The sequence below is a fragment of the Tupaia chinensis genome, unplaced genomic scaffold, assembly GCF_000334495.1.
Source record: "Tupaia chinensis unplaced genomic scaffold, TupChi_1.0 Scaffold141044_1, whole genome shotgun sequence".
NCBI lineage: Eukaryota > Metazoa > Chordata > Mammalia > Scandentia > Tupaiidae > Tupaia > Tupaia belangeri.
In genome coordinates this window covers 482,600-498,175 of record NW_006200910.1, presented here as the reverse complement: position 1 = coordinate 498,175, position 15,576 = coordinate 482,600, and the positions used below count along the sequence as shown (strand labels likewise).

General features: G+C 48.2%; 1 protein-coding gene and 1 long non-coding RNA gene across 5 annotated transcripts in view; one reads left to right on the top strand and one right to left on the bottom strand.

The window, feature by feature from the left end:
• LOC102476708 (uncharacterized) overlaps window positions 1–2,851 on the bottom strand; it is a 7,636-nt gene extending 4,785 nt beyond the window's left edge. Inside the window, exon 1 of one of the 2 annotated variants that reach the window (XR_336667.3) lies at window positions 2,799–2,851. This is a non-coding gene — a long non-coding RNA (uncharacterized LOC102476708). Of the gene's footprint in view, window positions 1–2,755 lie in introns of both variants that reach the window. The other variant, XR_003546924.1, reaches the window with a different exon arrangement.
• The window catches only part of FRMD5 (FERM domain containing 5), a 70,801-nt gene that overhangs the window by 27,448 nt on the left and 27,777 nt on the right, over window positions 1–15,576 (top strand). For 2 of the 3 annotated variants that reach the window (XR_003546923.1, XM_027766101.1), the window contains exons 1-2: window positions 3,639–3,720; window positions 8,151–8,238. Coding sequence is in view for 2 of the 3 variants with exons in the window: in XM_027766101.1 (XP_027621902.1) it covers window positions 3,710–3,720; window positions 8,151–8,238 (99 nt within the window). In the remaining variant the exon portion in view is untranslated. Of the gene's footprint in view, window positions 1–3,142; window positions 3,267–3,638; window positions 3,721–8,150; window positions 8,239–15,576 lie in introns of those variants that run through there. The other variant, XM_027766102.1, reaches the window with a different exon arrangement.

Sequence of the window (15,576 nt, the reverse complement as noted above, 5' to 3'; positions counted from 1 at the left end):
ACTTTCAGCAGTAGATACTTATTCTCATGCTAAGTACTCATTACATTACTTCTGTGATCACAGATGACTACTTCTCGAGACTAAACAGCATCTAACTTGAAGCGGAGTCCAAGTTAGAGGATTTTTGCCTAGATTCTCCAGAGCCTAAAAGGACTCAACACTCAATCCTAAACAATATCTATGATCTTAAAGCCAGCCCCTGAAAGTCATTCTGACTCTATCGGGGGATTTGGTTTGCTCTCTTGGTTGAAGTTACTGAGACTCTAGAGGGTAATTGAAATCAATTTATTCCTATCCTCATGTAAATCTCAAAGGTGTAAAACATCCTAGAATTCTGGTATGTATTTCAGAGACCTTTCAGTTCAGAATGCTCAAAGTTGAATGTGTTTCCAAGCAACAGGCACATTCCTAAAATGCTATTAAGAAAGAGTTGATCATACCCAGCTGATGCCCAGATTGGCATTTTTTGCAAAACAGCGAGAGAGAGATGCAGTCTTCACATATGTCCCCTTCTCCTTTTATGAAATACAGGGGACACTTAAATGCCACGTCTTAGTTTATCTTTGTCCTCAGGCCTGCGACTGTCATTACCACTGGACTATTTTGGACCATAGCACTAAAATCATGACATTTCCATCAATGAATCTGAACTCTTAATTGGAAATCTGTGAACTCTTGGATGGAACTTTGTAAAGAGAAACTGGAAAGTGCATGCCAATAAAGAACTCCAGTCCTTCTGGCAAAAGAAATATCACAGCTGCATTGAGAATGAGAAACTCAACCCATTACCATTTTGACTTCTGAGGTTTTTATTTTTAAAATTGCATAAACAAGTAATCTAAGAGATGCTTGCTAATTTTAAGGTAACCAAAGATGCCCCTTTAATTTTTTTAGGAAGTTTTTGCCTTAAGGCACATGCACGCTCACCTGAGAAAGAGAGAGACAGAGACAGTGAAAGGGAAAGTAATAAATCATCCCCCACAGGGGATAGCCACACCATCATCCCTTCTCCATTCTCCTCCCAGGATCTTGGACACACATGCCCACATGACCGGCATGAGTTTCAAGCCACCGGGTAAGAGACTCAAACTATGGTCGTCCATGTGGGAGTCCAGCAACGTAACTGCTACTCTATCTGCTTACCCTTCCCTTTCTTTTTTAAAGAGAAACCTTGGGGACCAGCAGTTGGCATAGTGGTTATGTCGCTGGACTCCCATGTAGTTGACCGCAGTTCAAGTTCTGGACCTGGTGACTTAAACTCATGCCAAGCACATGTGCGTGCATGCCCAAGATCCCAAGAGGAGAATGGAGAAGGGATTGCAGCGTGACCATTCCCCTTGGGGGGTGATTTTTCGCTTTCTGTCTCTCTGTCTCTCTCTGTCTTTCTGGTGAGTACATGCACCCTCTAGCAAAAACCTCTCCAAAAGAGAGAGAGAGAGAGAAAGCCTAACCTGAAATAAGTAAAGTGATTTTTTTTAAAGAATTATTTTATTTTATTATTATTATTTTAATTTTTCTATTGGGCACATGTGCTCCCCAGAGAAAGAGAGAAAAGAAGTGAGAAAACACGCCTCCAGGTCCAGGATTTGAACCACGGTGGTGGTTTAATCAGCGCTTTAATCATCACACCACCTGCTAGCTCCGAAATAAATAAAAATTTAAACTCTAGTCTTTCTTTCAGTTTTACCCTGATTATCATATTGAATTTTTCATATTTTTTTTCTTTAAAGAAGTATTTGATGTGTAACATTGATGTTTTCCATTTGGAGCTTTCTGAATATTATCATAATAAATAACCCTAAGGCTCAAGGTCACCTCGGACTTCAGGCTCAGGGAAGACTTTTAGTCTCTTGATATAGAAATTACAGGGCCAGCATATAGCACTGTAGTTAAGGCGCCTGGATCCCACATGGCTGACTGCAGGATTTGAGTTCCAGACCCAGTGGCTTGAGAAACACTGGGCACACGTTGTCCATGCTCAAAAATCCCAGAGGGAGGGAGAGATGGAAGCGCAAGAACTGCAGTGTGACCCTGTTTCGTGGGTGGTGCCCCCTCACTTCCCCTCTCCCTCTCTGTCTTTCTCTGATAAGCACACATGCTCTCTGGCAAATATAAAAACAAAAAAACATAGAAATTTCCAAGTAATTTGGAAGGCACGGTGAGTAGATTTGCGGTGAACACACAAGCCCAAAGTATGATATTCAGCTGTGAGAAAAAGGCACACTTTCCCTTCCTCCTCTCTAGGACTTCTCATCTGAAGTGGTGTGGCTCTCACTAGGAAAGGACAAAGGACAGCCGCAAAGCAGCTGGAACCCCCTCCCTCCCGTTATCATACCCGCTGCGCTCCCTGTGGAGTCCTTTATGTGGGAAAAGCCTGTTCTGACCTGAGAGCAGACTGTGGAAAGCACCAGGGGTCCCCTGCCCACCCCCCCAAAGTTCAGCGGTCCTAGATCTCCACAGTGTTAGAGATGAGCTCTCTCCACGAATGGCTGGAGGAGAAAGCCTCCACCTGGCAGGGAGCTGAGAAGCCAGCCTTAGAACTTGGTGCTCTGAACTCCGTGACACTGTGGTTATACCCAGTCTTCCCAAGGGAAGGAGCCCGGCTGACACCTGGCCAGTCCTTAGTGAATATTTATTCAAAGTTATTCATTCGATTTGATTTGAACTGAGAGCTGAGTTCTGAATTTGGATCATGGCTCATTCATCAATTTGCTACGTCCCTGCTAAAATCTACAGAATGAGTTCGACTTCTGACCTGGCTCAGGCCCAGGAGGCTCTGTCTTCCTGATCAGGCTCACCGTGTGCTGGCTCCCAGAAGGAGGGTTGCTCCCAGGCCTCTCTCTCACAGCCGAATGGATGGGGCCGTGACGTTTCCGCTCTTTTATTGCACATTTACTCGTGGTGCCCTCAGGACACAGGTCAGCTCCACTGTCTCTGCTCAGGCTTGATCATCAACCCAGTGTGCACAGCTGAAACAAAAAGGGGACACACTCCACCCTCTGCCCGACCATCACAGGCTCGGGACCCCTGCCCACGTTAATCCGATGCGAGCTCTGGCTCTCTCTCTGTGTGAGTCTCTCGTTGCCTTGCTGCTGATGATTTTTACCTTCTCCACAATTGTTTTCTACCTTTCTTTTGAAAGCGGAGATTGGAGATTATGACCCAGGAAAACACCCTGAAGGCTACAGCTCCAAGTTCCAGTTTTTCCCTAAACATTCAGAGAAGTTGGAAAGGAAAATTGCTGAAATTCACAAAATGGAACTCAGGTGCGTGACACTCCATATAGTCCTGGAACACTGTGGCTCCCCGATGGCCTGAGCACAAAGGCTCTGGGCTGTGTCCTCTGCTCTCACGGACCGTTTACTGACACAGAGTGATACTCCCCAGGCTTCCTGGCCTCAGGATGCACCACTTTGCTCCACTGACCAACCCCAAGCCCTGTGGGCTCACTCCAAGAGTGTAGTTTAGGGAAGACGCCACAGCAAGAGCCAAGTTGTGTTGTAGAGGAAAGCAGAGGAACAGGCTTTTGAAAGGAATTTACTTCTTTAAGATAAATGAATACAGGACCAGTGGTTGGCATAGCAGTTATGTCACTGGACTCCTACATGGCTGACTACAATTCGAGTACCCTGAAGGCTACAGCTCCAAGTTCCAGTTTTTCCCTAAACATTCAGAGAAGTTGGAAAGGAAAATTGCTGAAATTCACAAAATGGAACTCAGGTGCGTGACACTCCATATAGTCCTGGAACACTGTGGCTCCCCGATGGCCTGAGCACAAAGGCTCTGGGCTGTGTCCTCTGCTCTCACGGACCGTTTACTGACACAGAGTGATACTCCCCAGGCTTCCTGGCCTCAGGATGCACCACTTTGCTCCACTGACCAACCCCAAGCCCTGTGGGCTCACTCCAAGAGTGTAGTTTAGGGAAGACGCCACAGCAAGAGCCAAGTTGTGTTGTAGAGGAAAGCAGAGGAACAGGCTTTTGAAAGGAATTTACTTCTTTAAGATAAATGAATACAGGACCAGTGGTTGGCATAGCAGTTATGTCACTGGACTCCTACATGGCTGACTACAATTCGAGTCCTGGACCTGGCAGCTTGAAATTCATGCCGGATGTGTGCACATGCATGCCAAGATCCTAGGTGGAGAATGGATGAGAAGGGATTGTGGCGTAGCCATCCCCCTGGGGGCGGGGGGGGGGGATTTCTCACTTTCCCTCTTACTGTCTGTCTCTGTCCCCAACAAGTGCACACACCCTAAGGCAAAAACCTCTTAAAAATTAAAAAATAAAATAAATGAAGACACAGAGAGAAGAAGCATGAACTGGAAGGGAAGAAGTGTGAACTGGGGAACAGGAAAAGAAAATCATAAAAGAAACAGCAGAAGAGAAAAAAAGAGAAAAGAAAGAGAAGAGGTTGAATGGGGATTGAACAAAAGACAGGCCTCTGCCTTGTCTATGACCGTGGGACAGGTGACTTCTGGTTGAGGATGGCCTGTGCAGGCTGGCCCAGGTTCATAAATGCTGTGGGTGCCCTGAGAGCACTTTGGTTTGGGGACTGTGTCTTTGGCTCCCCTACCTACTCTACCGGGAGCCCTGACCCTGCACAGAGGGAATGGAGACATGGCTTCACAGCCTGGAGCCTTGTCTTCCTCAGCTTCTCTTAGTTTGGCCAGAATATGCTCAATTCCATAAAACAGCATTCATTTAATGCAGCCTTTCATTCCTATGAAACAGCATTTTCCAAAGACAGATTTTAAAAAGCAATAGAGTGTTTGGACTTCACTTCATGTGGCATACTGGAGCACAGATACCTCAAATTGATAAACTAGGAAGAAAAAGGTATATACAATACAGTATTACAAAATAAAATGCCAAACTGCTATTTTAATACATAGCACATTTTTTTTGGAGAGGTTTTTGCTATAGGGCTCATGCGCTCACCAGCGAGACTATTATGTAAAGAACACAATTTTCAACTTTCCTGCACTTTTAAAATGTGGCAAGACCCTTAATTTCTTTTGATTCCATACATTCCTTCAGGGAAATTATTCTATTTTGTTGTAGTCTAAAAGTATGGTGAGCTTCCAGAAAGCATATAATAATATTGTCCTTCTTCCCAATGCTTTAGGTTCCTCTCCCGTGCTTGATATTCATAGGCATGACTTTAATGGGAGAACATTTAAGCAGATAGGAAAAACTCTGGTTGTTCTGCTATCGTGCTACTGTAAATTCATTGAAAGGGGTAAGTCTGGGAAAGAGCATTTTTTTTTTTTTTGTAGAGGTTTTTGCTATAGGGTGCTTGCACTTGCCAGGCAGACAGAGAGAGACAGAGAGACAGGAAGCGAGAAATCAGCCCCCAGGGGGGATGGCCACACCACAGTCCCTTCTCCTCCATTCTCCTCTTGGGATCTTGGGCACGCACACACATGCACCCGGCATGAGTTTAAACCACCGGGTCCGGGACTCGAACCGTGGTCGACTACGTGGGAGTCCAGCGACATAGCCATTACACTAAATGCTGGTCCTGTTGTGGGGAATATTTCTAATGATACTAAGTTTAAACTAGTCCCAATACTGACCACACCATCTCCCCCCAATTAAAAAACAAAACAAAATAAACAAACAAAAACAAACTAAGTGTCCTTAGCCTTTGTAAGAAGACTCTCCTGCCCATCCTGAATGGCAGGTTTCTGACCCTCCAGAAGAAACAGCGATACCTATCTTAGAATCTTAGGTGCTTCTCACCTCTCCCTGGGGAGATGGAGCTTGAGTCCCTTGCCCCCTAGTGCCTCCCATTACTCTTTGTTAGGAAAATAGTGACCCCTTGTGGTTAAGGTCAGAATAAACACAGAGCTGCATGGGGTCTCATGGTTCTTTCAAAGGAGAGATCAGGGGTGTGTTGGAACTGTGGGCAGGATTTTAGGAGATTCAGAATACTGGGGACAGTCCTCTAGAAACCTTGTGCAAGGCAGGGTATTCTCCAGGAAATGATGCCTGCTTCGAAGACCCTGGAGATTTGGGTAGACGCCAGGGGTGAATGAAGCCCACAGGGCCTCCACCCTCCAGACAGAGAATGAGGAAGCTCCCTGGAAGAGGCTCAGAGCTCTGGGCACATCTGAAGCCTGGCCCTTTAACGGCCACCTAAGCACTTGCTGGTGTGCTGATGGAGGCAGAAGTCTCCATTCACAACCGTGGCCACTTACTCAGGTCCAGTTTTGCTTTCATGATGTAAAAACATGTCCATGTTCCCTTTTTGCAACTCTAACTTGAGTTTCCAAGGGCCCAGACTATACATTGCGTAAGTCAGAGGTGGTGCTGATTGATTAGTGCCTGTTTCTCCTTTGGATTGAGGCAGATGACAAACAGAAACGAGCAATTTTCAGGCCAGCCCCATAGTTTAGTAGTAAAGGAGCTGGATCCCACATGACCAACCATAGTTCAAAAAACATGACTTGAAAAACATGGTGGGCATGTGTACATGCATGCCCAACATCCTGACAGGATGGAGAGATGGAGAAGGGATAGCAATGTAACCATGCCTCATTCTGGGACGCATTCTCCCTCTCTCCCTCTGTCTCTCTCTGGTGAATACATGCACCCTTTGGCAATTAAAAAAAAAAAAAAGTAACTTTCAGCCCTACCCATAGGCCATTGGAACTGTTGACTTCAGAACCTGCCGATCCCTTCTCACAGCTCTGCATCTGCTCTGCCGGGCTCTGGGGCCAGAAGGGAGCCTAGGGTCCTACTGCTCCCTGCTCTGCACTGACTCAGCACACCTGCTACAGAGGCAGCCGGGAGGCAGTGATTCTGACGGTCTTTGGGTGGCTCGGAGCCAGGGCCGACTTCTTCCTTTTTAGCTTGTTTCCTTCTCATCATCACCCATTGACAGACAGGGCTATTGAGTTAGGGGAGCTCAGCACTGTCTCCTGCTTCTCCTCACCTGACCTTTCCATGTTCTTTTTTTTTTTTTTTTTTTTTTAAATTTTTTTTTTTAAAACTTTTTTTTTTTTTAGCGGGAAAGAGCGAGAGAAAGTGAGAAAGCAAGCCACCAGGCCTGGAACTCAAACCATGGTTGGCCATGTGGGAGTCCAGCATCCTTAACCACTACACCACCTGCTGCCCTCCCCTCCATGTTCTCTTTTAGTAAAGAAAGAGGGTTGAGTGGCACCAGCAAGGTAGATGGCCCCTTCATTTGTATGTAAGCCTAGGTCAGATCACAGATAAGCAATCTCTGGCCTGCCTCCCCCCCACAGACATGATTTTTTTCCCCTCTCTCCATAATACTTAAAATGTGAACTACTACATAAACATCAGTACTTCTGATTCTTCTTCAAAATTCATAACACCCGGTAATGCAGGGCCTGCATTCTCACATGACAGTCTTCTCAGTGAAGAGGAGGAGTTGTGCTAATTAGTGTAGGGGGCGGTTAATCCCAGTTTTCCACAGTCTCCACCACCCTTTAGTGTTCACGCTCATGTAGCCCCCTTCACCCTGAAGATATCTGAGTTTTGACTCTAGACAGTAGTCTCTGAAGTTAGTCCTAGAACCAAGCTGGGAGCACTCTGGGAAAATTAAGTATGTGGTTCAGTCTAAGCACTTTTTTTTTTTTTTTTTTTTTTGCCAAAAGGCATGAGTATGAGTATTCACCAGAGAAAGACAGAGAAAAAGGAAACGGAGAAGGCACCCCCCACGGGGCATGGTCACACCACTCACTTCTCCATTCCTCCATCCTATGAGGATCTGGAGCACACATGCCCGCACATACCCAGCATGTTTTTCAAGCTGCCAGGTCAAAGATTCAAACCACCATGTGGGCTGCTTCTGAGCACTTTTTTTTCTTTTAATTTGCTATAGGGTGGGTGTACTCACCAGAGAGAGAGGGAGAGTGAGAAAGTACTCCCCAGGGGGTTGGCCAATTGTAGTCCCCTCCATTGTCCTCTTGTGGGATTCTGGGCAGGCACATGCACCCATCGTGCTTTTCAAGGTGCCAGGTTTGGGACTTGAACAGCTAAGTCAGCCATGTGGGATCCAGCCACCTTAACCACCACGCCACCGGCCAACCCCTCTGAGCACTTCTTAATGGCAAACTTGCCTCAGGGGAAGCTGTGGAAAGAGGAAACCCTGAAGCCATCTCATTTTCTTTATCCTAGTGGCCAAACACCAGCAACATCAGAGCTGAACTTCTTAAGAAAAGCGCAGACCTTGGAGACATACGGAGTGGATCCTCACCCCTGCAAGGTAAGACCCCCCACCATGGGTGGAGACTGCGCTGCCCTGGCCTCCTCTAGAGGGCGACAGGAGCGAGGACCGCACACCTGCAACGTAGGTCCTGCGGGTGTCTGCATGATCGGCTCTTGCGGTGACAGATGCCAGAGAAGATGTCTCATTTTGAAAACACCTCTGGATTCCATGCTGCATAATTTCGTGGTACCACGTCAATGTCAGGATCCACAGTAAAGTCAATCTAAATAACAAATCCGACACTAGGGCCCGCCCTGGCAGCTGGGTAATTTGGTAGAAATGAAGCGGGAAGGAATGGGGAAGGCCCCCCACAGGGAATGCTCAGTGGTGGCTCAGCAACTGGCCACCCTTCCCTGACCCGTAATCTAGTTTCTTTCCAAGAGTGGGTTTTATTGACTGCAGTGGCGTAAGTCGCTGCGCAGAACTGCAGTGGAGTCGCATCTAATTCCATTATGCGCCTGTGAGGGCGAGACGGGAGCCAGCCGGGGAGGCTGTGCCCAGAGAAGACCTCTGTAATTACTCATATGTGTCTGACATTTCCGAGATGAACGTGGGCAGCCAGTCACTGCCAGGCCGTGGAGACCCAGGGCCTCTTTCTGTCTCTGTGTGGCTGTGCCCTCCGCTTCAACGCCTGTCCCTGTTGCTTTGACACTCCTGGTCTCTGCCTCAGTTTCTACGCACTTCCACCTCTTCCCGCTACTGGCGAGAGTCCAATACCATCAGTAAAACCAGCTCTCAAACCGATTTGAAGAAGATGGTATTAACTGGGCTCAGGAAGACATCAACCTTCCTTCCTAATAGGTGAGGGTTGTGCTACATTTCAAGCAGAAATTAAAACCATTTTGTCAGTTTCCTAGGGCTGCTGTTAACAAAGCTGTCCCAGATTGGGTGGTTAAACAACAGAAATGGATTGTCTCATAGCTCCGGAGACTAGATGTCTGAAGTCAAGGTGTCTGGTTCTTTCTGAGGGCTGCAAGCCAAAGAACTGTTCTAGGCCTCTCTCCTTGGCTTCTGGGGGCCATCTTCTTCCTGTGTCTTCATGTGGTCTTCCTTCTGTATGTGTCTGTCTGTCTAGATTTCCTCTTACAAGGGTATCAGTTATATTAGGGTAGGACCTTCCCTGAAGACATCAGCTTAACCACCCCCCCCCCCCGTAAAGATCTAGTCTCCAAAGATGTCACATTCTGAGGGGGGTTTAAGGACATGACATGAATATTTAAAGGGACACAGTTGAGCCTGTTACAAACATAATAGAAACCGAGGAACTCAGTTATGGGGACAAAACAGTAGTTCCACTCGGGAAGGTGATAGTGGTTTGTTCTTGCCCAGGACTGAATATGAATACCTTGAGAACATTCTGGCCCTGATCACTTCATTCAGACACCCTGGTCATTTTCCCGACCCCCACTGTTCCTGTCTGCTAGCATAGTCTGCTGCCAAATAACCCCTGGAGACCAGCACTGTCAGAAAACACTTTCATGCCTGTTTATACCAACTGCACATGTGGATATTTACAAATTAGCAAGTTTTCTAAATCACAGCCGCTATGTCACAGGTGTATTTTAAACCTCTCCATGCACTGCTCAGATATTATCAGCAGGGGACCTGCCTAGGAGTGAAGACAACATGGAGTCAGCTGGCCCTAGGCCCAGTCCTGGTTCCCTACTTACTGGGCCTTTGAAGGCTTCTCTGTGCCTCCCTCCTGCACTGCACGTGCAGTACGTGTTTGACAGCCAACCTTGGAACTGCTAAGTGTCTCCAGGACCCAGAGTAGGTACCCGAAGATAGACATGGCAACCAGAAAGTGCCAGGTCCCTCCATGTGTGACCCCCAAGCCCACCCAGTCCTGTTAAGGCCACATGTATTGCCTGCCTTTTCAGACAGGTCCCTGGGCAGGGCTAACAGCACAGAAGTGGCAAACAGGAGCCTGACACAACAGCTGACTAGAGGTGGGTGGGGATTGTCCACTGTTGCCTGTGGGGGTGTGGAAGCCACAGTGGCAGCCAGCCTGGTGTCCATTCCAATCCACATGCACCAGGACTGGGAGCTCCTGGCTTAGCCTTCTCGTGTGTCCACCATTGGACACAGAGACTGAAATAGCTACAGGGCCGGGCCAGCGTTTATACCAGGCACTATGCAAGGCCTGGTGGTGTGTATCATGTCATCTCAACCCCACGGCACCAACTTCCGGAAAAAATGGGGGGGTGGGGTGAAAGAGAGGGAGGGAGATCTTTGTGGCACTCCCTCCATGGCAGGCCCAGTGGATTCATTTGGCATTATTTTCCCATTTAATCCTAATGCCAGCCTTGGGAGGTAGATGTAGCTCTCCATTTTACAGACAAATAGACCTGCATTCCAGGAGACCAAAGCTCTAAGGCCCTGAGTAGGAAAGCAAGAATTTGAACTCAAGTCTCTTCCTATAGTCTTGTGCCCAGTGTAGAGCTACAGAAGCCCCTGGAGACTTGCTTTGGGGAGAAGGTAGGAGACATCATTTCAAGGGCTTCCAGACCCTTGTTCCTGGTCCCCATGCCTCCTGCTCACTCAGGGTCACATCGGGGCTCTGCTGCAGACCCCACACTGCAGGCCCCTCGTCTCCTCTCATTAGGCGCTGGCTCATGATTTCCTCAGCCCTCCCAAGCAGAGAACGGTTCAGGAGCCTTTACTCTTGCGTTAAGTGGAGTCACTTCAGTGATACACTACCCAGCCCTCCCCGTAGTGTTGCTACAAGGAGAGCCGAAATAAGCTGGCGCACTTGGTGTAATAAATACTGATGATTTCTATTAACAGAGAGGCAATTACTGGGCCCTGGGAATCTGGGGCATGCAGCCCTAGGGAGGACAGAAGAAGAGGAATCATTTGGATAATTAAATGAGAGCAGAACCACGCTTCGGCTGAGCTCTGTTCTCCTGGACTGATTAAGAAGCTGCTGTTCTTGTACACACTGATGGTTTCTTTCTTCCCAGAGTGTCCTTGTCTGGCCCTGGGACCAGGAAAAGGAAATTCAACAAACCCTGGGTGGGATAGCCAGAGGGCTCCAATAATACCCAAAGTCCAAACTTGCGTAAGGCTATCCCATTCCCTCTTCCTCGACTCCCAACCCCCCAACTCCTGGCAGGAGCCCCCAGAAGCCCAAGCCTACAGCTGCTGGAGGAGAATGGGGAAGACCACTGGTAGGACCTGTCCCCAGCGCTGACGCCTCCCCAACCTTAGGAGCCACCACCCTACTCTAACCAGGGGGCTCTGAGACTGATGGTTTGCCCTGGCCTCTTGCAGCCCCTCCAGTCAGCCTCCTGGGCCCGACTAATAGGGCTGCCCTGCTGAGGTACACGGAGTGGTTACCTGTCACGGGTCTCAGCCTATGCCCAGCCTGACCACTGTGGATGTTAAGGGTGCTATTCACCGAGAGCCCGCAGTGCCGGGCACTTACATACACTGTCTCCTCTAACCTGATCACATCGCTGCCAAGAAGATATTCTTATCTTCATTTGAAGATAAGGACAGGGCGCAGAGGCAAGCCACGGTGATGCAGCAGTCCCACAATGCACTGTGGTGCTCAGGCCACATGAGGAGGTCCACATGGTCCACATCCAGAGATCTCCCTGAGCATGATGGGTGCACACAGATATGTGCCCGTGGTCCCGGCTGGCTGGAGTGGGGCATGAGATTAAAGCACAGAGACCCTGTTAGGAGAGCCACTCTCTGTCTCTTTCTGAGGAAATAAATAGACTTTGGAAAAAATCATTGAGCCTCTGAAGGCACAGATAAGATATGAAAGAGGGATAAAGGGGCCGGCAGGTGGCATGGTGGTTAAGGGCATTGGCCTCCCACATGGCCCACCATGGTTTAAGTCCCAAATCTGGCGGCGTGCCCTCCCTCTCTCTCTCACACACACACACACACACACCGTCCTTCTCTGCTCAAATTAAAAAATAAATAAAAGTTAAATGAAATAATTCTTTTTTTAAATGAGGAGATAAAAGTCCTCTCAGAGGGACTAACATCTCTAAAGTTATTGAGAAGGACAGCCTTGAGACTTGAACTCAGAGCTGTCTTCATCTCAGTGCTGTGCTTGATCAGGTATCATGGTCTTCCTTTTGGAGAGAGAGTGTTTATTTAAGAACCAAGCATGGGGAACCAGCAGTTAGCATAATAGCTATGTCGCTGGACTTCCACGTAGTCGGCCGCAGTTTGCGTCCCGGACCCAGTGGCTTAAAACTCACACCGGGTGCGTGTGCGTGTGTGCCCAAGATCCCGAGAGGAACGTGGAGGAGAAGGGATTGTGGCGTGACCATCCCCCCTGGGGGGTGATTTCTCGCTTTCTGTCTCTATGTCTCTCTCTGTCTGGCGAGCGCACTTGCCCTATAGTGAAAAAAACTCTCCAAAAAAAAAGAACCAAGCATGACATGTTGCCATCTCTGATACAGAGAGGACATGAACCTATCTGATTGCAGAAATCATCAAACAAAAATATAGGCTGACCATCGTCTTTATGTCTGCTCTGTACAGACCGGAAGAAAACTGATTGCAACACAATCTAGGTTAGATCAACCATAGAAATAAGATTACACTGTTTGTTCTCTGCTCTTAAAGTAAGATCATTACTTTCAAATTCCAGCCACCTAGCCCCTTCTCTCATACCTGTTCCCCTCTTGGCAAGTTGCCCCTGACCTCAGAGAAATAGTGTAAGGAGGACCAGTGATGACCCTCCCACCCTCCATGGGCCCCTCTTGGCCGCACTGCAGGGGGTGTTAGATTCACAGCTGACTTGACCAAAGCCACTTAGAGAACACCTTTCTGCCAGGAATTCCATTCCTGAGCTGCCATGTGGTGCCGCCATCTCCTCTTCGTTTCCATTCTGTTAATATTACAGTTTCTTGTAGTCAAGTTTAAGGAGATTGAAATTGGGTGATTTTCCCAACTGAGCTCTTTCAGAAAAGGGCATAAATGTCTGGAAGAGCATGTAAATCTTCTTTCCTAAGGTTTGTAAAAGAATAATAGTTTGGGTCACATCCCAAAGAGGGGCAGGGATGACTGTTGTGTTCCTGACTAGCACTGCCAGGATGTCTTCTTGGCTGGTGGGAGGCAGAGCCCACTCTGTTTACATCTGGAGGTGGGACCTGCGGACACTGGGCAAAGGTAGACTTCCCTACATCGAAGACCCAGTCACTGCTTTGGCTTCTAAAAATCCATCTGTGGGCCAAGTAATTATTTGGGGGTGAGCCTTTTCCATGGTCTTGAATTGACGCAAGTCAAGTTTGTTGATGGGGTCCTTATAAACACATGACCGAATGATAGTGAGTGCAAATATTCTCTAAGAAAAACACAGCCAACCATTTCCTAGCAGTAAGGCATTTGGGCCGACTTCCTAAAATAAGATGGAAATAACATTTCCATATGTATGAATTATCCTCCTTTTACAAATGGGGAAACTGAGGTTTGAAGAAGTTGAGTAAGTCACAGAGAAAATGAAAAGCTGAGCTGAGGTCCCAGGTGCCAGCAGACAATGTGGAGGTTAAGGCACTGACTCCTACATGGCAACTCCACCATTGGAGTCCTGGACCCAGCAGTTTGCAAAACACACTGGGCACCTGTGCACACATGCCCAGAGTCCCAAGAAGAGAAAGAAGGAGACGGGATTATGACATGGCCATCCTCCCAGGGGCTGATTTCTCACTTTCCCTCTCTGTCTATCTCTGGCAAGCACTCAAGCCCTATAACGACAACAACAACAACAAAAAATAGAGGCTCTTTCCACAAGGGTGAACAACTGAAAAGAATGTCTTTACCTCACAACTGTAGAAGTGAACTAGATTCTCTTGGCCGTTATCTGATGCAAGTGGGAAGACCCCAGTGATTCTTCCACCTCCCAGATCCATTAGTGGCTCAGTCCTGTGGCGCTGATTTCAGGGGAGATGGGAAGGGGACAGGGAGGAAAGATAGACTGCAACCTGCTAAGGTGGAAGAGCCGAGGTAAGGTGGCTGCTGTCTGTGTCACCTCTCTCCATCCTCATTCCCTCCTCTCTTTGTCACACAGCTCACTATTCTGCACGTAAACCCGCAGGGCAGGCTTGTAACGAGAATGTCATGTTAGATAGAAGCGACTGGGGGAGTTCCAGGGAAGGTGTCAGCGTGGCCGCCCGCTTGTTTTCCTGTCAGTAGTGACATGAGATTTCTCACTGTGATTCCAAGTCCCGTTCCTCATGGTTGCTGAGCCTCACGGGCTAGAGACGAGTAGCCAAGGTTCCAGGCACCTGGCCCCTGCAGACACCCAATTCCCAGGGTCTCACAGCAGCCCACATCTGCATCTGTTGCATCCAAAGCAGATTGAAGAATTGCTCTCTTCTTATGAGAGACTGGACTGAGATGGTTCCAGATGCTGCAGTTACGTATCAGGGTTTATTCCTAGCTCTGTCCATGTTCCGTCACGGCCATTCTGGTCAGGAGAGGCTGCTCCCTGGAACTCCAGTGCCTGCCTGCCCTCCCTTGGAGGCCAGCCCTGAGGCATCTGGATGAAGCCATGAAAAGGCTGATCAGGGCAGGCTGGCGGCCCCACTGCTTCGTGAGAGGACCCTTCTCTTGGCTCTGGCCAGAGGGATACCAGCCACTGGCATGATGTCACAGATCTCTGTGTCACCACTTCTGGCCCCTTCCCCTTCCACTAGCTTCAGATCCAGACAGCACAGACACCTGCCTTCCCTGGGGTCCCCAACAGCGAGTGACTGCTTTCTTATTCTGGCTTCCCAAACCGTGGGCTTCCTGCCTAGCAAACTAGAATCTATCATCAGGAAAAATAGTAAAAGGATTTGTATTAAATTCAAACTCAGCAAACGAGTAGCAACTGTCATTAAAATGAACAACACCATGAGCTCTAGCATTTATGGGGTAATATAAACATAATCTATGAGGGAGGTAACGCTATCAACCCCTACTTTATGATTACAATCTTTTTTCTTTTCTTTAATTTGCCAAAGGGCATATGTGCTCACCAGAGAGACAGAGAGAGAGAGAGAGAGAGAAAGCACTCCCTGCTGGGCCTGATCATGCTGCAGGCCCCTCTCCATTTCTTCACCCTGTTGGTATTTGGGGCACGCACATGTGTTCCCTGAGTGTTTTTCAAGCCACCAGGGCCAGATTTGAGCCATATAGTTTGTCATGTGAGCTCCAGCTCCTTTAACCACCACGCCACGAGTGGCTGAAAAATTCAGGACCTGGACACAGTCCCACAGTGAGCGGCAGAGCCAGACCTGGGCCAGTTCTGATCTCACCACTCAGAACCCCTGGCACTGTGGTTCCAGTGCAAGGGCTCTTCTGCCCTGCCACTGGTCATGGGAGCCC